This window comes from Metopolophium dirhodum, chromosome 1 (assembly GCF_019925205.1).
Source record: "Metopolophium dirhodum isolate CAU chromosome 1, ASM1992520v1, whole genome shotgun sequence".
Classification (NCBI taxonomy): domain Eukaryota; kingdom Metazoa; phylum Arthropoda; class Insecta; order Hemiptera; family Aphididae; genus Metopolophium; species Metopolophium dirhodum.
This window is the reverse complement of record NC_083560.1, coordinates 58,479,210-58,504,825: the sequence shown is the minus strand read 5'-3', so window position 1 is coordinate 58,504,825 and position 25,616 is coordinate 58,479,210. Positions and strand designations below refer to the sequence as shown.

The following is a 25,616-nucleotide window of genomic DNA, read 5'->3' as shown; positions in this document are numbered from 1 at the left end:
ATCATAATTCTAAAATGTTTTTGTGCACTCAACTCGTTATTTTTTCTTATAAATTTGACATAAATTAGAATATTTATAATTTATATTACAGTTTTTTTTTTTTAATAAAATTATACAAACATGATTTATTTTTTTTAGGATTATTCAATTTCAAATATTTTTGAAAAAATACACAACCTGGTTGCGGGCAGCATATTTTTTTCTGTAATTTGCGGTAATCATCACAACACGCAAATAGCGGCGGCGTTGACGGTACTCCTACACAATTCGTGCGTGATCCGTAAAATTTTAAATTCTTTACCATCAACAACAAACAGCGTGGTACCCAAGACCAGGACTTTTCTAGTCGTGACATTTTTGAATAGTCACAGACATTCATATATTATACAGACTGCACGCAATTGTGAATTCGTAAAACTTCCCAAGCCCCTAATCCCGTTTGTACTTTTATATATTTTGATGAAAATCTGCGAGCCAAAAATTGGAGAGGAAAAATCGTCAAGCGTACTACACAGTTTATTATCACGCGCGTGTCGATGGATATTGACAGTACCTTTATAATATTATAGTTGGACACATAATGTAAAATATTATTTACTATATAGTTATAATATGATAAAACATATTTCATGTGTGGCGCGCGCGTGCGTGTGAGTGTGTGAATGAACTACGTTGCCGTTCGTCGTATATGTAATATAATATATTATTATGGTTTGTAGGACGTCTGCGCGTTGGATTCTCGGCTCGAATGAAATATTGAATGTGTGAAACACGAATTCGTCTCTCGCGCTATTCGCAATAAATCAATTGGTCGAACGACGCTTGATTATACGCTACAGTAGGTGTATATATATATTTCTCTCTTCGACATTTGCAGAAGGATTTATTTACTGGAGTAATTTTTTTTTTCTCATCGACGATTCAACAAAGTAAAAAAAAAACTAAAACACTCACGAAATTTGCTATAAAAAAAAAAATCGGAAAAAAGAAAAAATAAAAATTGAAAGGAAGTCGTAAAATTAGCTGTCATGGTGCGCCAATTGCTTTTTTTTCCTTTCCGCGGTAGTATACTTGTATATGTACTCTCAGAGAGGGGGTGGGGGGGGGGGGGGGGGGTAGAGAATACAAAGTGCTTTCGATTCAGCCCTCCCTACACCTACATAGGCTGCGACCAACGGTCCAAACGCGTCACACCACCTCCGGCACGTACGGCCCAGAAAATAACCGACGACGGTGACCGTTGAAGCGGCGGGGGGGAGGGGGGTATAAAGTGGCTTATGAAACAGTCGAATAGAAGTGAAGCGTGAGTCGTGGAGGGATAAAATATAAGGTGCGGTCGGACTACAAGTGGTGAGTGGGCAGCGAAAGGAGACTCCACCACAGCACTGCGTGGACTGTGATGTTTATTTTGAACATATATATATACCAAATACACTAACTTTATATATATATATATATATTAAACGATCGGCCGACGGACTTTTGAACGGAAGTTTTTAATTAATTGTCTATTCAACAAGTTATATGTGTACAGAGAGCGACGGTGGTGGGACTTGATGAAAATGGACTATGCCGCCGTGGATAACTGGTGGTGTTGGGGAGGGGGGGGAATAATATATTATAATGGCTGTAAAGGGCACCGCCGCCACCGTCAGGGCTATGCCGACATGACGGTGGGGCAGACGAGCGTGGGGCAAGGTGGACGGCGAGGGTTGAAAGGAAGAAAAGTGATGTGCGCCGAGAGTCGGGCAAGGTACTCACATCATACATTATATATATATATATATATGGGACAGGATGAGGGATGGGACAGGATGAGGGATGGGATCGGTGGCGGCGGCGGCGATGGCTATACGGACTGTATATGACTGTTATATGCCGACTGTTGATGGGCGGCCGCCGCTTTCGGCCGAGCGCCACGTTCGTCGGGGGGGTGGGGGGGGGGGGCGAAGGGGCTTTCGGGCAAAGTGTTCGGCGCGCGCGGCGTTAAGTCGCTATATACAGCGTATAGTCGTACACGGTGCCAGCTACTATATACCGTGCCATCGACGATCGTCCGGCTCGGCTGCGTTTAAGCACGAAGTCAGACGTACGCGCACGGTCCCCGGGCTCTGCACCCGGCGGTCGACTACTGGCAGCAACACCCCCGCAAAGTCGCGTCACTGTGCGTTCACCGGCCCCCGTGCGCACAACACACGCACGTTTCGTACACCCACACACCCGCGCACACACACACACACGCACGCACACGCGCGGGCGCGAGGACCTAATATATCATAATATTGTATGTACATATATACATACGAGTCCGCTCACACCCGTCGCACGTAACCATATCCTCCGCCTTTTTTTTTTTTTTCACGAGGGCATAATACATCCCTGAGTAGCTGCAGCAGTATACGCGCACTGCACACCGCCGGGCGACTCCGTCAGAGACGCACGTCGCCGTCGCTGCCGCCGCAACCGCCACCCCCACCTGCCGTCGCTGTTTAAACAGTGAGTATATAATATATTACAATAATGATAATAATAATAATATAAATTATAATACGTACCTACCTTGCAGTCATATGCAAATTCTGTATTATGATTATTGATATATTATTTTTTTATCTGTTATTTCAAATTGTTATTACTACCCTGTTGCGCTCTCTTCTCCGACGTCCCCTCGTGGACGACACTTTTCATACTATTTCTTGTCTTGTTGAATATTATGTATAATATGTATACTTGTTGCGTCTCGTTCGTGCGATAAATTTTTCCATTTCCACGCGCTTTCACAAATATTATATTATCTTGTGTGTATAATGTAACACGTTTCATAATGTATGCTTACTTCTGATTAAGAGTTATAAATTAATTTATAATAATATAATATACTAGTTGATATTTTTAAGTTATTTACAAATAGGTATAAATTATAAAATTATGTTGGTGTTAATTATATATTTTTATTCTACGCGCATTCGGTTAGTATATTTTTTTTCCAGTTTTATATATTATATTATTATGATTGGCGGGAATTGTGTCAAATTGTATAATATAATATTATAACTCTTTACCATAAAATATTGTTTTACTATATGCCAAGTTATATATTACTGGTGTTTGACGTAACGTGGAATAAAAACTGTTGGTTTTGCATCACGATTTGTCACTGTCAGTCATTCGTTTCTCTTTTACGCATATATCGTTGTAAGGTAATACCGGGATTTGAGATTACAAAAAAAAAAACACTTTGATTTACTCGCTATTTGGAGTGCAATATTTAAGAATATTTTAAGGTCACTCTGGATGATTTATTTGGATATTTTAAAATTTTGAGCGGAGCCATTTGAATAGGTTTTACAATGAAATGCGTTTTTTTTTCCCATTACACCTACCCTTTAGAGCAGTAAATAACAAAAATTGTTTAAAAAAAATTTAACGTCCAAGGAAGTTTTTATTAATAAATTGGAAGTTCAGAAGTCAAAAGTACAAAATTCCCAGGACTTTTCAAAATAATTGGAAAAAATTAATGACAAAAGACGGGAATACTTACGCAAAAACTTGTCTTTGACAAAACCAATTTTGTTTTTATGTTGTAGGTACTAGGTGTTTCAAAAATCAATAATTGTACAGATTTGAAATTTTTACCAAATATTTATAATATTTTATATTGAGCATTTTCTAATCATAATTTAATGTACAAAATATTTTACCTATTTTTGTGCTGTTTATTGATATTTTAAATGTTCAACTTTTTAGTTTATTTTTCAATTTTTGTATTTTGTATCAAATTAAATAGTTATACACTTACCTAAATAAATTAAAAAATATCAAAAATGCACGGGCACAATTTTTTTTTATAAGCTTTTTAAATTATTTTAAAGTTTAAATTTGACAAAATTTCTCAAAATCACAAAAATATTATTTTGTACTTTTAATCGTATCAATACCTTATTAGGTTCCTTATATCTAAAAATACATTTTACAAACCTTTTAAGTGCTAATTATTATGAAATTGAATATTTATACAAAAAATAACAATATTTCATTGAACGATTTTACGAGTTACCTGTTATATGTTGTAATTTAAAAAATATTAACTTTAGGGATTTGAAACTCTTTGACAATACGAATATTATTGATACTTTTTATCTGTACACATTAACATTTTTCAAGATATTTATTATTTACATTTAAATTTTTTTCACCACGAACATATTATTATATTCACATTGTTCTACGGTATGCACTATGCGGTATTGACTTTTAAGTTAATAGGTATATTTACCTATCTATAGATACCTACTTATTAACATTATATAATATGATATACTTATAACTTATAGTCTATATTTAATATCTATAATCAATGTTTTTGTCAAAGATTAGTTCAACACAGGTAATAGTTATTGCACTTGACATTCATGCTACTGAGTTAGTATATTAATTTAACTATACATGAGAAAATATCCTTAGAAATAAAAATCTATACACATCACAGTCACCGCTCATAAACGTTTTCCATACGCAATGATTTATAATTTAATTCAAATTTAACACATCCATTACAGTGATCTATACTCAATTATTATGAGGTACATTCGTAACCTACCATGATACACCAGAGTGACTTTTTTGGTTTTTTATTTTCATTTCAACACACCTGTAATATTACAGTCTTCGGGCATTATTCTTATGACCATAATAATATATTGGTACGCCTATAAACTTTAAATGAATCCAGTTCAAGTATGAACAGGTGCACGAAACTTTGGTAAAACGAACAGGTAAGTCGGTAGTCGGTGCCCACGGTGACACGTATCCGAGCTATTATATTATGTATGATAATATGCCTATACTGCACCGCCGATTGGTATTTTAATAATGATACGGCGCTTTGATACCCATAATGAATTAAGCCGTGTTAGTACGTTTTGAATAGGTACATCGCGTTGAATACTATAATACTATATAATATGTAGAAAAACATTAACAATAAAATGTTGTCATAATAAATATATAATAATATTGTTATATATTATATAGGATAATTACTTAATATAATAAAATGTGTTTATTATATTTTATTTTATGTATTGGATGAATTGTGTAACTGGTAAATGCTAATATACACTTTGAGATACATATTTTACTTATTATATTATATTGAGAGTGATTTTTTTTCATGAAATATTTCATTTTTTTTTTTTTTGTACCATAAATACAGTTAGGTACTATATTTAAATATTTTTCCTTTCGATAAACGGTAGTTTTGTACGCTGCTTGCTTAGTCGACAACAATGCAACATTATAACTTTACGATACTTGAGATCTCGATTTCAATGAAGAAAACATAAATAATATACTCGTACATTCTTCGTCTCGACGGGCAGCCGTTTGGGGTAGGGCACTGATTAGGGCGGGGCACGGGGGCGTGTGTTTTCAATTCAATTTGAAAGCGACTATATAATCGCATTTGAGAAACTATTCCCAGTGGAGTTCAACTTACCATCGCGTTTAAGCCGTTTTTGTTCAGTAAGTTTAGTTATACTTATATAATATAGAGGTACTTATACAATAATTATTGATAAAGGCTTTCGAGATTTTCGTAATGCATATTATAATATATATATTGGTTCTTCATTTCCAAAGATGACAAAATCAATAAAATAAAGTACATTTATCGGATCGAATTATATACCTAATAGATATTTTGGATATTATAGGAGACGTATTATTTTAATATATTATTGTATTAACTCGAAATCAAGTTGCAACAATTGTACGCATGTTTAATGTAGGTACGTTTGTTTTTGATGGTTTGACAACCGTTCTTTACATAATAACATATATATATATATTAGATAGATATCAAAATCATTTATGGGTGAAATTTAACCGAGCAGTGACAAGAACATCGTTTGTGCGTGTCATAGAATTATTGTTTGATAACTGCCCCGTGCTTCAGCGGTACTATAAACATTAAAAACTAACGGTTTAATACAAACAACATTATTAAATCCATCCTTTGGCTTTTTAAGCTGTAATATACACCTTCTGAATTGTTTACTGTCGCACAATATAAATAGTATCATTTTTTGGCTGTTGAACGTTAATTAAAAAGGATAATAACTTTAATGAATTAAGCAAGTACTTACGCTAAAACGTCCGTTCTAAAAATGTCTGGTTTTTAAATAGCACAATATAATATCGAAAGTCACTCAGAATATTATCATGTAACCTTCCACCGCAAACATTTTTATTGATTTTATTAATTATAAGCAATTTTAGATTCGGAGTGAAACCGGCTGAAATGTATACTAGTTTTTGTGTACCTACACTTTTTTTTGGGTCGTAGATATAATAAAAACCTTCTCAAGTTTCATGTCACCTTTACAAATGGGAAACGTTACATAATTGGAGCTTCAAATAGGTTATAATTTTATGATCGTAACTGTGTAAGGACTAAGGAAACACTATATGCTCGGAGTATATGTAATGAAAATATCGAAGAAACGAACCTAAGCTTCAAGTGTAATTTTAACTGAGCTCCGTTCAGAATCGTTTTTCAATTCCAATGGTTTTTATTTCATATTAATTGCAACAGGCCAATAAATAACAAAGAAAATGCTATAGGTACCATACGCAGAGCGAAACGAGACAAGTGCATTTTTTTCCTTTACCTATCCCTTACCCTACCTACTAAGATATTGCATCATCGAGTATAGTTTCCTTAAACATGGCCTATAGATATTTTTCTTTAAACAGTGGAAAAATGTGTACAATTACTTACCTATTTTAGTTATTATATTATACTCACTGGAGTCTGCACAGAGTTTTATACCATCATACTTTTTTTCCTCTGCAGTTACACTGTACGCAGATAAGATAGACTTGTCATGAACTAATAACATTAACACTAATAATTATTCAACAGAATTTTTATAAATATCTGCAAATAATCAAGTAAAAATAATAGTATTTTTTTTCACTCCACAAAATTAGTTAGTTATTTAAAAACAAATTGTTGGTTAATAATTTTTCATAGTACCTATAGTTAATATGGTTTCATAATGACTGATGATGCCAGAATATAATTTTATCATGATTTTTTTTTTAATTATAGCGGTGGTAGTTAATTGTATTTGATAAAAACGTTATAATACTGATTTGAAAAGTGGGTAAGGTATTTAATATTTATTTTGAAATTTGAAGGTGTCACGATATTATACATATTTTATATTAATAATTGTATTAAATGACGTATGGAAAATGAATTTTTTTTTTATTTTTCCATAAAATATAATGTATTGCCAATGTTTATTATTATTTTGAAGAATCTCTCAATTCGTTAATATGGAAGTTATTTTATTTATGCATTTTTCAAAAACCAAAATATAATTTATTTAAAACGTACTCATTGCACTTTAGGCGTTTACCTATAATATTAAAATGTATTAACACATACAATATTATCTATACTACACCACTACAGATATTTAATATATTTTTTTTGTAGGCATCTATATATTTTTTACAGCTTTAATTTTATATTTATTTGTCTTGTTTAAAACTTTAATTATTTATCAATGCATTTGTGTTGGCTTAGCAATTTGTTCAATGCAATATGTTTTACTGTTATTAGCATACGTATATTATAGTTATATCCAACAATTATGATTTTCATAGGACTCTTATAGACCATAAAACCACTTAACTTTTATCACGAAAATCCCTTTCATCGCATTGTCCTGTAATGATATTAGCACAACTCCTTTTAAGTTTTAACAATACTCCATAAATGTTTGAAGATAATGTTTCATTGTTTTTATTCATCTATGTGATAATTATGACGACTCTTATTATTATATTATGTGACAAAAACAATGATACTCATTACTTCAACTATAGGTACTAAAATAATAGGTAGTTATTAGCTAAGCTTTAAAACTATTTCATTCAATCGCCTGCTTATGTTGATCATTGATTTTCCACGACTGTTTATAGCTAGTTAACACCAGAGAATGTGACCGTGCAGATATCGATATATATATTTAAAATATATAATTAAATAACAATATTGAATACATTTTATAAATCTATTTTAGAATTATATATATTCTAATCACCATTTAAGTTAACATATAGTTTGTATTAATAAATATTCACCGTTCTTCAGCATCATTACAGGTAAAAAATACATTAAAAAAAAAACAAAATTATTACTGTTAATAATTTCCATAATGTTTAACGAAAATTAAGTATAATATTTTTGATTTAATTGTAACACATAGAATTACAATATTTTGGAAATATTTTTGCAGAAAAGTATTTATTATTTCGATATGATATAAACTAGTTTGTAATTTGTTTTAATATTATTGTTTTAGTTCAATGCTTTTGGATAAAAGTAATCATTAATAGTATGCAGACTACAGAATCATTTCAAAAAGTGAATTATTAGACCGGACAACTTCAGTTTAGGTTTGTTTAATGATAATAATATATTATTCATATTCTCTGTACACCTCACATTTCATTAAAAAAAAAACGTAATGATGTCTTATAATATTATGTTTTAACTTTTAACTATTAATACAACGGCTTTATTAATAACAAGGATAGGAAGGGGTGGAACGATCCTTGAGCCCATCACTTTCCATACAATATTGTTTTAATGCACATATTCAAAATAAAAATAAAAATAAATTTTCATATCACTTAAACCTGCTCAATGAACAAAAATTGATATTTGATAACAAAAGAGGTTGATAAAGTTTGTAAATTGGTGAAAATTGTAGTTGTGAACAATGTAGTTCTATATAGTAGGTATTATTATCATGAACCTAACTATTGAATTATATTAAATAATTAATATTATTAACATATTTAGTCATTTATTGATATAGGTAATAGGAATTAGGTGCTATAGACATATTCACACAATCACACGTGATGTAAAAATATTTTATATTACCTAGCTAGTGTAAATATTTAGCTTAAAATATAATTTGTTGTTGAAGTGGCTGTTGCAACTTCGTTTAAATAATTTCTAAATGTGTGTAATACAGTATTACATAATTATTATTTTCATATCGCGATATCGCGTTACAATATTACAACATTTTACACAAATGTAAAAAATAATGTAATATTAAGTATTTTTTGGAAGTGCAGAGGGTAGGAGTTTGAAAATTGAAAGATGCACTCTAGTTTGTTGATATTCCGGGGTTCAAATAGATATTATCCGGGTCTTATAAGTAAAAGCTTTTAATATTTGTATTGTTTTATACTTTTTTTGTATAAAAACAAAATATGTCTTACCTTGCTTTTATCTTTTTGATCTTAACTGCACGCTATTCATAGGAATTTCATTATTTTAGTGTAACGAATCATATAATAATATTATAATATAGAGTACCCACAGAAAACGGTAGAGACAATATTTAAATATTTTTTAAGCCCGAGGGCCCTGATTATTGCTGTATAACAATACGATTACAGTGTATTTTACAGTCATTTTGATGAATGGAATATCTTTAATATATTCATAAGGTTGTAAATATAATTATATATAGATTATAGACAACAGTTTTTAATAAGTATTTCTAAAAACAATCATTTTAAATAATAGCTGGTATTGACAAATAAGTATTGTTGAGAACAGAATTAAATTATAATTTATTCATAATGTTTTTTTCTATTTATCAAGCTTTTAATTTATTTTTCAATGTTATTGCATTTAACTAGATCCGGTGATCATGTTTATACATATAAATTGTTATTATATTTCTAAATTTTTAGCACATGAATTATAAAATAAATAAATGCATAAATAACATTTTTATCTTTATTTTATATATTATGCAATCTGTAAATTCAATATTTACAATAAACACGACTGCAGTTATAATGTGATTTGACATTATGACTTGATATACATGAAGAAGATTAGCCCCCAAATGCCAACACATTTTAAATTAAATCTAAATTATACATGAGTGATTTATAATAATACCTACTATTGTCGCAATATTCTTTGTGTAAGTAAGTACCTGCTAGTTCGAGTATATTTTATTCTAATTGCTTGTTCCAAGTCTGAAAATGTACCTTTCATCTTTGATTCAAAAGCGTTCGTATTCTTAAATCCATTGTGTTCAGTGTCGTTTCAAATGTATTGTTAGGGTTTCGAGCCGTTGTAAAGCTGTATAATATATATATAGGCGTATGTCTGCAGTATTATTTTAACATTTTATTTACTTGGATATTTTAAATTGCCCAGTGGGATTATATTTTATTTAAACTAATAATATTATTCATGTTGTTTTAAAACACATAATATCCCAATTATATTATGATGATAAAAGTTGGTATTACAGTTGATTACACGGTAAATGTTATTAGGTATATTATCTGTTGTATTACGGGGGAGTACGTATTTATAATGAAGTGTGAGATGACTTTCAAATGTCCTTTATGTTATATTATATTCTATATTATATTATATATGTATCTATATAGGAACTGTTATTAATGAATTTAAATTAATCAATTAATAGATTTAGGTGCTATATGGTCTTGGTGAGAGGAATGTTTGAAGAATGGCTCAAACGATGTCGCGAATCTCGCCAACTCGTAGTGGTGATCGTAGCTATAGCTTTACTCCTGGACAATATGCTTCTTACTACTGTGGGTAAGTAATTCAATTGATAAAATTCGTAATTGCCAAACTGAAGTAATACTATAATATTATGTACTATAATGAACAGGCACGTAGCAAAGCCATTTTCACTGAGACGACCATGCTTTTTTTTGTAGACAGGCCAGTTATTTTTTTAATAAAAACCTTTAAATATATAACCATACTATTATATGAATAAATAAATGTATTTGGTGCAATATTTGATTTAAATTGCGTATGTTAAATCCCAGACAGAATTTTGTAATGATAATATTATAATAATGTTATAATAACGTTATATTAATATGCTAATATTATTCGTTATTATAATGTTATAATAATATTATTAAACAAAAAATTGCTGTCTAAGTAGCAGTCCTGCACTATCAAGAATACATTGATATGTCTCAGTGAGTCGTGGGATAGGCTTTCTATAAGATTGTATAAGAGATCAGATTTTCATAAATACTATAATATTATGTATACCATAATGCTCAATATTACAGTGGCGTAATTAAGAATTTGTTGGGGGGGGGGGGGGATATACGTTTTTACCAAACATGAATAATGGTCATTATCAATACTTTGATCAAAATGTTAACGCTAAAAAAAAAGTTTTGGGGGGATCCATACCCCCCCCCCTAATTACGCCTCTGTAATATTAAATACCTACCTAAACATGTCTTTGTGAAGTGCCTGATAATAATAATACACTTAGGTATTAAAATTTAAAATGTATTAATAAAAATAAATATTGTAGCTATTGATATTTTATTGAATTTACCTAATTCAAAAACCAATAGATACCTATAATGAATTTTATTGATATAATCTATTATATTAGGTAACCCTATAAAATAAGTAAATTTATCAGCCAAAATCTACGGATTTCACGTCGTACGATATTAAATTAGATTTATATTCTGGCGAATATTTAATCAGTTCTTAACTTTAAATTTCATACTCCTCTTAACCTCAACCGTATACTATAAAATAGATTACATATTATATTTTAACAAATTAATTATTAATAAGCGAGTATCGTCGTATCGACCAACCACGGTCCGCTGCAATGAATCCAGTTTCCCTGTTACTGCAATAAAGTATACTCGTCTACATTAAACTGTATTTAATCCTAATTAGACATTAGTAGGTAATTACTACTATCTAATAAGAACATGTTGCTAATCTAAAACATATAACTACTTAGTATGGATAGGACGTAGGGTACAAGTATAGCCAATATTATACGTAACTACTAAAACCGCATTTCAATAACTAATATTTTTTTAGTCCCGATAATACCGGAGTTCCTTTACGACATCCAGCACCCCGATCAACCACTAACTGCTACCTTTTCATCAATCCCGCCGAATGAATATCCAGTGCCGCATGGAGCCATGACAGGTAATTTAAGTACGTTATAGTTTTATCATCATAATATTCAATGTATAAATTGTTGCCGTAAAAACTACATGTAGCGCCGTGTTGCGTTCGTACACGGATGAAAATCATAATATTATGTACAATGTATATAGGCAAATAGGTACGTAAATACGTGACACACTTATATAGTTATGTCTTATGTATATAATAGCTAGTGTTACAGAATTACACAATTTATGTAAGTAACGTATATTATGTCAATATATTATGATGCAGGGTTTCTAACTAAGATTCACTATACTAAATTGATAGAAGCACGAGAACCTTAAATATATTGTTTTAATATTATAATGTTTCCACCATTGGCGCGCCGAGGCAAAATAATTAACATTTAACGCACGCGGATCACTCTGAGAATTGTTTGCATACATAGTATACACGTGTATATATAATGATCAATCATAATAACATTATTCAAAACTGGGAATAATTATTATCGAGTTGGAAATTCGGTATTAAATTAATTTAGGTTAATTAGTTACATATCGGATTGGTCATTTTTTATTTTTCTATAATTATATTAGTACATAGTATACCTATATAATATGTAATTAATTTAATTTTAAGACTCTGGGTTATATTTGAAATGATCTATTTCTCGATAATAGTTCAAAATCACTTATTGACAAACAATTTGTCAATAAAAAATATTTTGTTACGCTGAACAATTTTTACGGATAATGTATCGATAATAATGTGATGATGTTTCATCTTAATAATGTGTAAACCGATTTTTTGTTGTTGCCAACAAAGAATGTGTAGTTTATCATTGCATTTAAACGATCTATATTGATATAGGCCACAGGTGGCATACTTTATATTTTACTATTGTGGCGGGAGTACAAATAATAGTAGGAATGACGTAAATAATGAGGCGCAAATACATTTTGTGAGTTCAGCAGCAGAACAAAAATAAAAATTATAATTGGTCTATCATGCTATCATAAATTATGATTTGGTGAATCATTAATATTTGTGGTTTTCTTTGAACCGATTTTCACATCCAACACACATTCTAAATAATATTTATAATGTCACAAAAGTAAGAACTCAAAAAAAAATTACATTGGATAACTTAGATAACTAAATAACAATTAATCGACTAATGCGTTATCGAAGTTCTTTGAAATGTTTCTTATTTAAAATGTACAACAATAGATAACTAGTATTTAATTATGCTTACAACTTTTAATTATAATTTACATTGTATATTATTAGGAATGCAATCAAAAATACAAACTGTAGGTACCTACCGTTTTAGCTTATTTATTTTTAACAACACTCTTATTATACATACATACCATACATTTAAGTATAATATATACCAGTGTCGGCCTGGTACTTAAAGGGCCCCGGATGCATTTATACAGAAGGGCCCCCAAAAATAATATTTAACAAATGATAAAAAAAAGTGCTAATAAACAGTGCAAAATATTATATTTTTTTAAAGGTACCGTATTTAAAATACACATTTAAGTTAACTACATAGTTATAGTAATTATTTATAATTCTAAAAATCATATAAATAATACCTTATAATATTATACAACTTAATATTTTTTAATGCGATTCAAGTTGTGTAATTGATTTTATTTATATCAGTTATTTTTGATAAAATGATAATACTATAATAGTATTATAATTTTTAATGATATAATATATAATAATATTCAATATCCAATATTCATAGTACTATCGGGGCCCCCCAACAAAAATATGGCCGGGGGCCCCCGGACGCATTCGTGGACTAGCGGCTATGGCCAGGCCGACACCGATATATACTCAGGAGGGGACGGTTATATAGATACAGGAACATTTTTAACAACATATTTCATCGACTCCCAAAACACTAAAATAATTTTTATATCACTATGCTGATTAGTAAGGGAAGGGCATCATTTTATTGTACCGCGTGTATACCATCATAATGATTTCTTCGTCAACCTTTATATTTCTATTCAAAATTGGTGTATAAAAGATGTGGTATTATACAGAGTGATAAACCAAGCATGCTCACCCGCATTTTTTTCATTAATAATGAATTTATTTAATTTCTGATTTTTGGAATTTGTAAGTATAGGACACTATAAGTACCTACTCAAAGGCCGTATTTTCAAATTCGTGAATTTGTTTGTACTACTTAAGGAATTTTCTGTGGGGAAAATAGATTCTATTTTTCATTTTTTAAATGAACCCCTCCCCCCTCCTTTTACTGTAATTTATTTAGTGAATAATTTTTTGAAAATGTTGATGTAACTAAATTTGAACCTAGTTTCTCAGTTATTAAAATGTATATACTAAGGATATTATAGCCTTTAAAAGAGGATTTTCAAAAATATAAAGTAGATGTAATATTGGATCTAATATTTATTATACTTCGACTATTTTTATAAATTATTAATGTTGATAGGTTAATATTAATCGCTAAAATATTCAAATCACCATAGCCTCCATATTATTTTCCAAATCAATTATTATATGAACCTATTAACCTTAGTACAAAAAGGTTGATACCTAACTAAAAAATTACTCGTTCGAATTTTGATTCTGATACCTGCATCATACATTTCAGAAAAATGTTAACAATTTAAAAAGTTAGGATTTTAAGTAGGTATATTTAAAAATTTCAAAAATCAATTTTCAATAACTGTATTATTGAAGAAAAAAAGGGTAACTATGCCTGGTTAATGATTTTGTATACATTATTTATTCATGTATTCAAATATCTTTTATTATTTATTCGTTACTTAATACCGTAATATTATTATGAATAAGCCAAACAGTGTCGAAGTAAAACAAAAATTCAAACACAAAAGTACAATTCTATATAACATATTGCATGGCATGTTTTTTTCTTAAAAACAATACTCGCGACAATCGTTCCAACGAATCTGTACAAAGCCAAAACACGTGTGTATATAATTACTGTTGTCTTATAACAAAACCTTAGCGAACGGGACAGTGCCGACCTGGGAACAACGAGAAGCGACTCTCAAAAAGGAAAGGCACGACGATCTGGTTCACGAAACGGTTGCAGTTGGTATGATGTTTGCGTCCAAAGCGGTCGTGCAGCTAATGGTTAACCCCATTGTCGGACCTCTCACCCACAGAATCGGCTATAGCATACCAATGTTCACTGGATTTTTCATCATGTTCATATCGACCATAAGTAAATACCCCTTTAGCGTCACGCCGCGTCTGAGATTGTGTCTGACACACACCCATAGGCGCAAATAACAAATTAAATAAACCTGAGCCCTATAATTTGTTTCAAACAGAAAACCGACGTGGGTAGCTATATACACCCACAGTAAATGCAGAATAATTATTTTACAATTTTATAATAAATTTTCTAGAAAATTAATACATATAGATTATTATCAATTAATAATGTCATTCCTGTTAGGTTTTGAAAAATATTTTAAGACTAAAAATACAACTGACTTCATCAACATTTATATATTTTTCTACATTCAGTATACCTAAACCAGCATTAATCGATTTTACAATGTTATATTTTACATAATCTTCGTTTTAAATTTCTGCATGGTGGACAATAATTGTATAACTACGTATTCGTTTACATACCATATTATTCACTAATAATAATTCATACACGGTAGAGTTAATGTTATTCATTATTTGAACTATGAACATGTTTTTATACAATTTTGTTTTTAATAATGCGTGCCCGTTCACAGACCTACCTATACATTTAATATATATTTTTAAGGTTAATACCAGTACCTATACTATTCTATGTCTTATTTGCGCCTATAATTATATATAATATGTATTTATAATATAAATATATTCTGTATTCACTATTTTTAGTATTTGCTTTCGGACGGAGTTACGGGGTATTGTTTTTGGCTAGAGCATTACAAGGAATCGGATCGTCTTGTTCGACTGTTTCTGGTAAATTAATACACATTAGTACATTACACACACAACAACTAAATTGATACGATAATAATATTGTATTATCGTGCTAATAAAAAAAAATTGTCTACAAACGCCCAATTACATAATATTATATGAACATCTTTTTTTTTGTAGGAATGGGAATGTTAGCTGAACGGTACCCGGACGATAAAGAACGAGGAAACGCAATGGGTATTGCATTGGGTGGATTAGCTTTGGGCGTGTTAATCGGTCCACCGTTTGGCGGAATTATGTACGAGTTTGTGGGGAAAACTGCTCCGTTTTTAATACTCTCGGCCTTGGCACTAGGAGACGGATGTACGAAAAATTGAATATTAAGTTTAAAAAAAAATTAAAATTAAAATCATGTCTAAGGGTGATGATTTGCGGTTTATGATCTTAAACTATAAAGGTATTCGAGTAAGTAATTAAACCAAATAACACACTTTGCATACGTTTGGTCGTATATAAATCACAGTTGGATTGAGCATTGTATGAGACCGGTGGAGACAGTATACCTAGTGTAGGTACTATAGTATACCTATTGTATAGACTATATAAACTATAGTTAATCATTTTATTAAGCGATATCGTTTAATAAATAATTCGCTATATAATTTAATACTTAATTATTTCTTATTAAAACACATGGATGATCTCGAGTATTATACCTATGAACAGTATTTAAATTGTTGTGTAAAGTACGTGGCCTATTCAAACAATACATTTATGACTTAAACTGATTTTTTTTTTAAATGTACACAATATTATTTTATTAATAGTTTAAGAAATCAGAAATATATCTGTATCAGGACTGTAGTCCGTACTGTAAGGAAGTAATTTAAAATGTATTTTTGTTGCAGTTTGAATCAGGATAAGGAATACAACTTTTTACGTTCCAACACTATTATTCTTGGACAATCTTGGTATAATATTTAAAATGTAATTTTTTACTCGCCCTCCTATGTCTGATTCATGCTAGTCGAGGAACTATTATAATAGTCTATTATACAGTCTTAAAATTATGGATGGTGTATTCCAGACATTTTTGAGACAGTAAAAGTGGCCTAAATTTGTAGTACGCAATCCTATTAATCGATTAGAAAGTGAATACCTACAGGCTACAAGTGGTATTTTAAAGAAGTAATTCGATAAACAATGAACTGCGATAAAAGGTGAAATGTCAAAGCATCTTTTTTAAGTTTTTAACATAACGTTTGCTAATAGCACCAAACACCAATCTCAAATGGAGACTCACCAGAGGTTTTTTTGGGACATTAATGCATAATATTATAAATTATAATATATTTGAATTCTGATTTCTGAATATATAAATCTATTTATATATTTGCTCACTATTGGTTTTTTATATTTTAGTGAAACATTTTCAAGGTGGACGAGTAGGTATAATATTATAGTAGGTAGGTATATTTTTTTGTGATTCGGTTCAATCAATTGAGTTTTTGGTGCTACTAGCCACAATTTTGCGGTAAATCGATCTCTATTCAGAATCGTTATTTAAGTAAAATAATATAATATTATCGATATCCACTATATCCGCTATATACTGATATACAATTGAAAATAATAATGTTATGACTTTCACCAAGGTGAGTCAAGCGAGACGAGTGCCACAAATCCAATGTCTGCAGTATCCTAGCTGTAACAACTTTTTTGTTGTCCTTAATTAGCATTTAAAAATATAACTGCAGGCGTCACTCAAGTCAACCACCAGCTACCTCGTCTATGCCATAAGCAGACATCGGTTAATTGATTTCTGCCATTTTCATTTTAATCGCATTTAGTAAAAGCGAATAGCTCCATCTATTTTCGTATCATGCCGAGTTCAAACACATTTTTTCCACAACTCGCTGTAATTCAATAGATAATAATAATAGCAAAAGCGAAAATTCAAAATTCAAATATGCGACATAACATATTTGCTTTATACTGTTAACAGTATATAATATTTTATGTAATATTTATGTATAAACACGTCTTACATTTACTAGCCAAAAATCTCAAACAAAACAAATTGGTCACGTACTTTATAATACACCTATTTATGAAAATGGGCACCTATAATATATGTCTATTGTCTATTGTCTATTGTCGGTAGTAGATATCATACTGGACCACAGCCAAACACAATTAAAGTATGTATAATTATCTATAGATTATACATCTAGGTCAATATAATTTATCTACATGTTAGACCAGTGAAAGAATAATGTACAAATTTGTTGCCAACATGGTTGTTCATTATTTTATTAGTGATTAATAAAGTTAATTGATAATATACCTACGTATACTGCCCATTTTATATAGTCAACACAAATTTGTAGTTGTGATTGAAGCGATTATTTAAATTAAATGTGAGGACTGTAAAATAATTAATAACTAATATTGATCTTAAAATACTTTTAATTATTTTAATTTTTTGGAAAATCTAATTAATACTGAAGAGGACCAAATTATTTAAATTTAATTCCTTTATACAGTGCGTTTTGAAAACATAATTGGTTTATCTTTCTTTTGAATAAACATTAATTACAATTTTCAAAGGGATATTTCCAAAAAAAATTAATTCTGAATTCTGATAATAATAATTTTTGTATAACGTCCTTTTGCATATAATTATAATACTGGAGTGCTGTTTGATGGGTGGCATATTGAGCGTATTTCGAGGACCCTATATTTCCAGTATTATAATATTTTCCCAGGATACAATTATAAATATAATAACATCAAACATTCAAATTATTATGTTTTCACGTGGATTTTTAAGAGCTTTGTGTTTATCATAATTCATAAAAATGGAATGGTGGTGGAAATAATTTGCTTGTTTTACATTTTGCAACTGTAATCAAAATCTAAAAATGTGCCACTCTACGAATACCTACAAAAGAGTTTATAATACGATTTTCACAAAATATAAAAATTATTCTATTATGGTATAAACAAATGACAATAAAACGTCTCAAATATTAAACCAATAACAAAAATCATCAGTGTAATCGAATTTTGTTGAGGTTCAAAATATAAAATGTAATATCCTAAATTAAAAATAATACAATTTTAATATAATCTACATACATTTTGATCTTTAATGTCTGATCTGGGTTGATCAATGTCTTATTTAGTACTTAATATTATGTTGTAAATATGTAATAATATAAACTAATTTTATAATATTAATAGATACCTATACCAACTATTATTATTATTGGTTTTCATATAATATTATAGTAGACAGTATTATAGACGATATAGTTATCATTTTATAACTGCATGTATATAATTTTTACATAACTTACATTTTTTTATGAACAAGAAATTAGACAAAATGTTTAATTATTTGTGTCATGGTTTAGATAACATTTTAAATAGATGTGCTTAACACTTCACGGTATGTGTAGGTATTAAATCATAGATTTTATGTAATAGCACTTAATTAACTTTATAACTGATATTTTTTTTTGTAGTTATACTGTAAATTAATATCACTATTTAATATTTATCTTAAAACATAGAGTATTTACATTTTATTCTTCTACAAATAAGTCAATGTTTCTAAGCAATTGATTTTATTCAACGTAAAATAAAGATTAATAATGTACTTCCAATAAACATTTTTAAATACAAATTAAGAAAACATATCAACGATAATCAATATTAAATAATATTAATAATTACGTAATTGTTGTCTCATCAAATGGATACAATTTTGCTTAGAAATATTTTTTTATTATTATTTATATTAATTTTTTTATTTGGTGGTATATTAGGTACCTACATAACAGACATATTAAACCGATTACTTATTAGTAATTCATACCTAAATATAATTTATAATATAGGTACATACTGTCTTTGTTGGTCTTATATAATACTGGTTTGTATTCCATATTTGCACAATATTTATTTCATTAATTTTTTTTTAAAATTTCGTTTAGACATTGTATTTAATTGTTTAATAAAAATTGTTTTGATAACTTACATAATATATTATGAAATACAAAAATTGTATTAAATAATTAAATGTCTGATTAATTATTCTATAGTGCTACAACTACTGCTTTTACAACCAGGAGTAGTCACAACTGATGCCGACCCCCCTTCCTTAAAATCTTTGGTGATGGACCCCTATATAATAATAGCTGCAGGTAATATAAAAAAAAATATTTAGTTAATAAAAAAAAATTATCAACAAAAACAATTTATTTTCTAAGGTGCTATTACTTTTGCTAATACGGGAATCGCAATGCTTGAGCCTTCTTTACCTATATGGATGATGGACACTATGGGTGCTGGAAGATGGAAACAGGGAGTGACATTTTTACCAGCGAGTATATCTTATTTGATCGGAACAAATTTGTTTGGACCTCTCGGACACCGTATGGGAAGGTATTTATAGTGATGATGCGAGTTGATCGCAATAAATTGACTATGACGATGTCTGTAACGACTGTATTTGCAGATGGTTAGCTGCAATGATTGGATTAATCGTCATTGGGATTTGTTTGATGATAGTAAGCTACAATTTTGATTTGTTAATCTTTAAAAAAAATATTTTACACCTATAGGATACCTATATATTTATTCCGAAACGGTGCACCTATATATTATTATTCCGAACAGATACCAACGGCGAGAGACATAAATCACTTGATCGTACCGAACGCTGGTCTGGGTTTTGCTATTGGTATGGTGGATTCGTCAATGATGCCCGAGCTTGGCTATTTGGTTGATATACGTCATACAGCTGTATATGGTAGTGTTTATGCGATTGGAGACGTGGCGTTTTGTCTGGGTTATACAATCGGTAAGTATTGCAAAATAATTTGATTTTCGAGTTAAATAGAATTCATATTTTTAAGAATGCATGTCTAAATTACTTTTTCATATATTATACTATCTTGCGATTGTCGACGTATGTTCCCACTTCATTCCCGTCTTTTATTTATAGGGCACTTCTTTACATACACAGCATTCCAATATACGTATTTTTAAAACTCGCATTAGGTACGTACACTATATATGATCACAAATGGCAATGAATTATTCAAATTTTAAAATATAATTTACCTTTTTAGGTTTATACGTCAGATATATTCGTTTTTGAGTATTATTTTTATATTAAGTTCAAATATAAGTACCTACCACCGAAAAATAATTAAAAACTATAAAACGTGTTTCTTTTATACATTAATACAGTTTTCGCTAATAGAAATTTATTAAATCTCTACGTGTTTAAATTTTAAGAGGACAAACATGGAACATGTCCTATTGGAATGCAATTTTATATTAATAAGTTATCTGTTTTTATTACATGATCAATATTGTAGGTAGGTAGGTACTTCCTCAGTAAACAATCAGACTACAATTTTTTCTCATATATTTCCTGGTAATAAACCAATAACCAATATACGGATATAGACATCTAACAGGTTACTTGATTCGAGATTACATTAACCAATCGTAATGTCAATATAATTTATATATTTTTTTTTATAAACATTCATCAACAAATTTATCATGAATGTACCTACACCTCGTAGAATAAGGATATTGAATATTGTAGTAATAAAATGACGTTAGTTATACCTTATACCTCATAATTCATAAATAATCTTTAGAATATTACATAAAAATCAAAACAATCAAACAAATTATTTATTATTTAGTTTAATATAATAATATATTAACTATACTCATTTTGACTGGTTTTAAAATTATTCCGCACAGCTATCTGATATTATGAGTATGCAGTGAACTTATTTAATAAAATGTATAGGTATAAATGTTTGACTGTTTGAGTTATAAAAGGAAAAAAATTTCATTAATTTTTGAAATCAAATTTTAAAGACAAATAAGTAAAACGGATGTCCACTCAGCTTCCAGTGCTTGGTATAAAATATTATATATTTTTCTGGAGGCATCCTATAAACACGGGTTTTATAGTTTTTTTTATATGAATTTCCGTTTCTATAGAACACCGTAATTCACTAGGATTAAATCGGACATAATCGGTTGCAGCCCTTATTGTTCATTGTTATGTCTTAATTCTTCCCTCTATTGTCCTTGTTCGTCGCTCCCCAGTTGATGTTTGCAATTTTCAAACACAGTACACCCTTTGAATTCTCGCGTTGTCTCTCGATACTATGACCTCGATGCTTTCCTTCCACATAATAATAGCATTGGTGTTGACCAGAGCTTTTGCAGTATACTTGATTTAAATTCTTCGGCCCTGCAGGTCATTAGAATGGTACATTGTATTTTAAAAATATAAACTCTTTTTCCACAGCTCCGTCTCAAATGTATTTAAATTAAAAATACGCCTACGTTGATAAAAAAATAAAACGCCACCTTATAGATAATAGATATTATATAATTGAATAAGACGTCATGTTTGTGTGTGTTTATTATTGAATTAGTTGATAATATTTAATTTGAAAAATTCGTTCATGAAAATTATTGAGAATTTAATGTGTTTTCACCAGGACCGGCTTTAAGCGGAACATTGGTGAACACAATTGGATTTGAATGGATGTTATTTGGAACGGCTATGTTGAATTTTTTGTACGCACCACTTCTCTACTTCCTGCGCAGCCCACCGACAAAAGAAGAAAAAAAAGTAAAGTGTTCTGAAATTTCAGATGGTTAAATGAACGAATAATATTAAATTTTTAGTTTCTCAAAGAAATTAAATACAGACTATGGTTTTATTATAAACATATTTATACCTCTTGCGTATGGTTTAATCGCAATGGGTTCAACTATTTACAAAAAAATATTTATGTATTTTTAATAGGTAAAGCTTCCCGAGATTATTGATTGTAAATTTATAGTTATTTTATATAGATATTTTTTTGTTCTACATTGGATAAAAGTATATAAATGGTGTATACTTTTTAACTGTGGCATAACTCCGTATATACAAAAGTAGGGATAGTGAAATAGATAAGTGCCTACCTAACAATAATTGTTGAAGATCTTCGGATCATATTAAGTTGGTAAAATTATTTATATTTTGATAACATTCCTACACGAAACAAGGATAAATATTTGTAATTTGAAGATTTTTCAACATGTACCTAATTTAATATTTTTTATTTATGAATTTATTATCGATATAGATAAGTTTCAAAATAAATGATAAAACGTATTGTAGGTGTTATAAGTAAAATAATTTATAAAAGAGTAAAAATAAAATATTTTTTGTTTAACTATATTTATTCAGTAAATATAATTACAGAAAAATATTTGTCTAATAATCGTGGGTAAGTCAATCAAACATTTTTATAAAACTTAACTAAAAAATACTAAAAACAATAATATTAAACCTTTAAAAACGCTTTTAACTAACAATATACAATATTCTTTAAATGTCTTATTTGGGTTACCTACTATTTTGCTGATACCGTAAGAAATATTTTTATAAATTAAGGTGTTTAAATGCTTTCAAGTAATAATACTACGTTATTCTATGATTATAATCATCAAAAACAATTAAAACCTTTTATTGGCTATTTAATAACTTGTGCATGTGGATTTTTGAACAGAAATATTATAAAAACAATTTAAATTAGAATTTTCACTTAAGTTTTCAGACAAATAAGTGCAATTGGCATTTAGACATCATTAATACTTTTGTCCTAAATGGCTAAATACTAAATAGTATACAATAATGTTTTTTTTCCAAAATACTAACACAATATTTATTTTAAATATCATAAATTATAAACATTTATTATGGTTACACTTTAACCAAAAGAATAGAAACACGAGAAAAATAATCACATGTTTAGCACTAATATTATTTTAAAATGGCTTTTATTTTTTTTCCATTTATTATTAACCACATTTACATTGAACATGCTGTTGTCTGCAATAATAGGTGCAAGACGATTTACTAATTGCATGTGACTTTATATATTTTTCAGTCTTTGGTCACCGGAGAAAAATCATCGGTGCGTTATATAACCTATCAAAACGAAGCGGAAGAAGAATAATGTGCATTATTAGCTTCGTGATATATAACTAACGCTTGATAAATTACGCTTTTTCATTTTTTTTCTCGGCAAACATACTTTAATAATTGAGATCACAGCGACGTCATCAGCACGTCACCATAACAAATATTATACAATGCATACTATACTACAGTTAATAGTTATGATAACTTAAAACATAAAACACTTTATAGATCAAAGATTTACAATTCGGTGGTCTAATTCGAAAAGATATTAATCACAAAAAGTAATCACATTATACTTAGGCATATATAGCTGCTTTATCTATATAATATACATAATTATATATATACCTATTCATAATCGAATTGGTCCACCGATACAACTAGACCATAATTGATCTTGCCCGTACGTGAATGCAAAAAAAAAATACCAAAACAAATCATAATATGCAAAAATTAACTACGTATAAAATATTATTAACAATATTTACTAAAATAACCGATACATCATCATATACATTTGATGACGAACCATACATTATACAATCGACTTTGCAACTTATTAAACGTGGTTTAAAATATAAATAACACTATATATGAATATTTTCTTATACCTATATATATTATATTATACTTAAATTATATTATTAAATCGTATTATTATGCGTACGCATTTTATTGCTCACCATTTACATCATCATTGAGCATCAGAACATTTTGTTGATTAAGACTGTTTTATAATAATAAATAAATATATTAATCATGTTTTCTTTATATATATAATAATAAAGTGTCAGACCAAACTAAATTATGCCACTTGTATTTATTTATCACGTGGATCACGTGGAGATTGTACCTATACCTAATATACCTATATATTATAATCACATGATGATCGTATCTAACTTACTCGTAAATATTGGTTTCAGTGCAATACAATTGAAAAAAGAATAAAGTACCTATTACCTGTAGTAACCTATAATAGTATAATAGGTACACAGTTAATATGGTGCAGATGGTATTTACGATGCATTAAATAGTTTGACAATAACTATATGGCAGGAATATAATTGCGTGAACCAGATTGATTATTACTTAGGTATTTCATTATTTCAATATAATATACCTAATGATTTTTTGGTAAACAAATTCAGTCAGAGACTTAATTCTAATTTTAAGACACCTGTTCCACCTGTCCGAGTGCCCCATCCAACTTTCGTTTTTCACTCAACAAATTAAGGGAGGGATTGAAACTAATTCAGTTGCGAGTCGCACTTTTTATAACAGTAGTCGGATGTATGAAATACATTATTCATTCATATAATATTATTTACCCCATAAGTAATAGTAAAATATGTACATTTTAAGTATAAAATTATTTTTACATAGGATTAAAAAACATGCAAAAAATGTTGTGAAGAATTATAACACATAAACTTATATATTATAATATTACAGATATTAGGTGAATGTACTAACGTGAAAACCTAACCTTGATTTGTCATTAAAAATATAATTTCGATAGAGGTGATGGAGCGTCGTGTACTCCGAGCACCAGACCATCTTATACTTTTTTTTATATTAACTTGGTTGTACTTA

General features: G+C 29.1%; 1 protein-coding gene across 6 annotated transcripts; it reads left to right on the top strand.

Moving 5' to 3' along the window:
* Nucleotides 1-2,007: 2,007 nt before the first annotated feature.
* LOC132934908 (synaptic vesicular amine transporter) lies at nt 2,008-24,473 on the top strand. 6 transcript variants are annotated; one of them, XM_061001319.1, is made up of 13 exons: nt 2,008-2,496; nt 8,379-8,472; nt 10,554-10,681; nt 11,963-12,085; nt 15,066-15,284; nt 15,950-16,033; nt 16,175-16,357; nt 20,104-20,205; nt 20,272-20,446; nt 20,520-20,571; nt 20,681-20,864; nt 22,543-22,676; nt 23,986-24,473. In XM_061001319.1, exons 3-13 carry the CDS (start codon nt 10,561-10,563, stop codon nt 24,052-24,054), a joined length of 1,446 nt encoding a protein of 481 aa, XP_060857302.1. In that variant the 5' UTR covers nt 2,008-2,496; nt 8,379-8,472; nt 10,554-10,560; the 3' UTR covers nt 24,055-24,473. The 6 variants fall into 6 exon arrangements, with proteins under 6 accessions (XP_060857302.1, XP_060857301.1, XP_060857306.1 ...); XM_061001318.1 differs by having other exon boundaries at nt 10,548-10,681; XM_061001323.1 differs by having other exon boundaries at nt 2,009-2,496; nt 10,548-10,681; nt 11,963-12,076.
* The last annotated feature ends 1,143 nt before the right edge of the window (nt 24,474-25,616 follow it).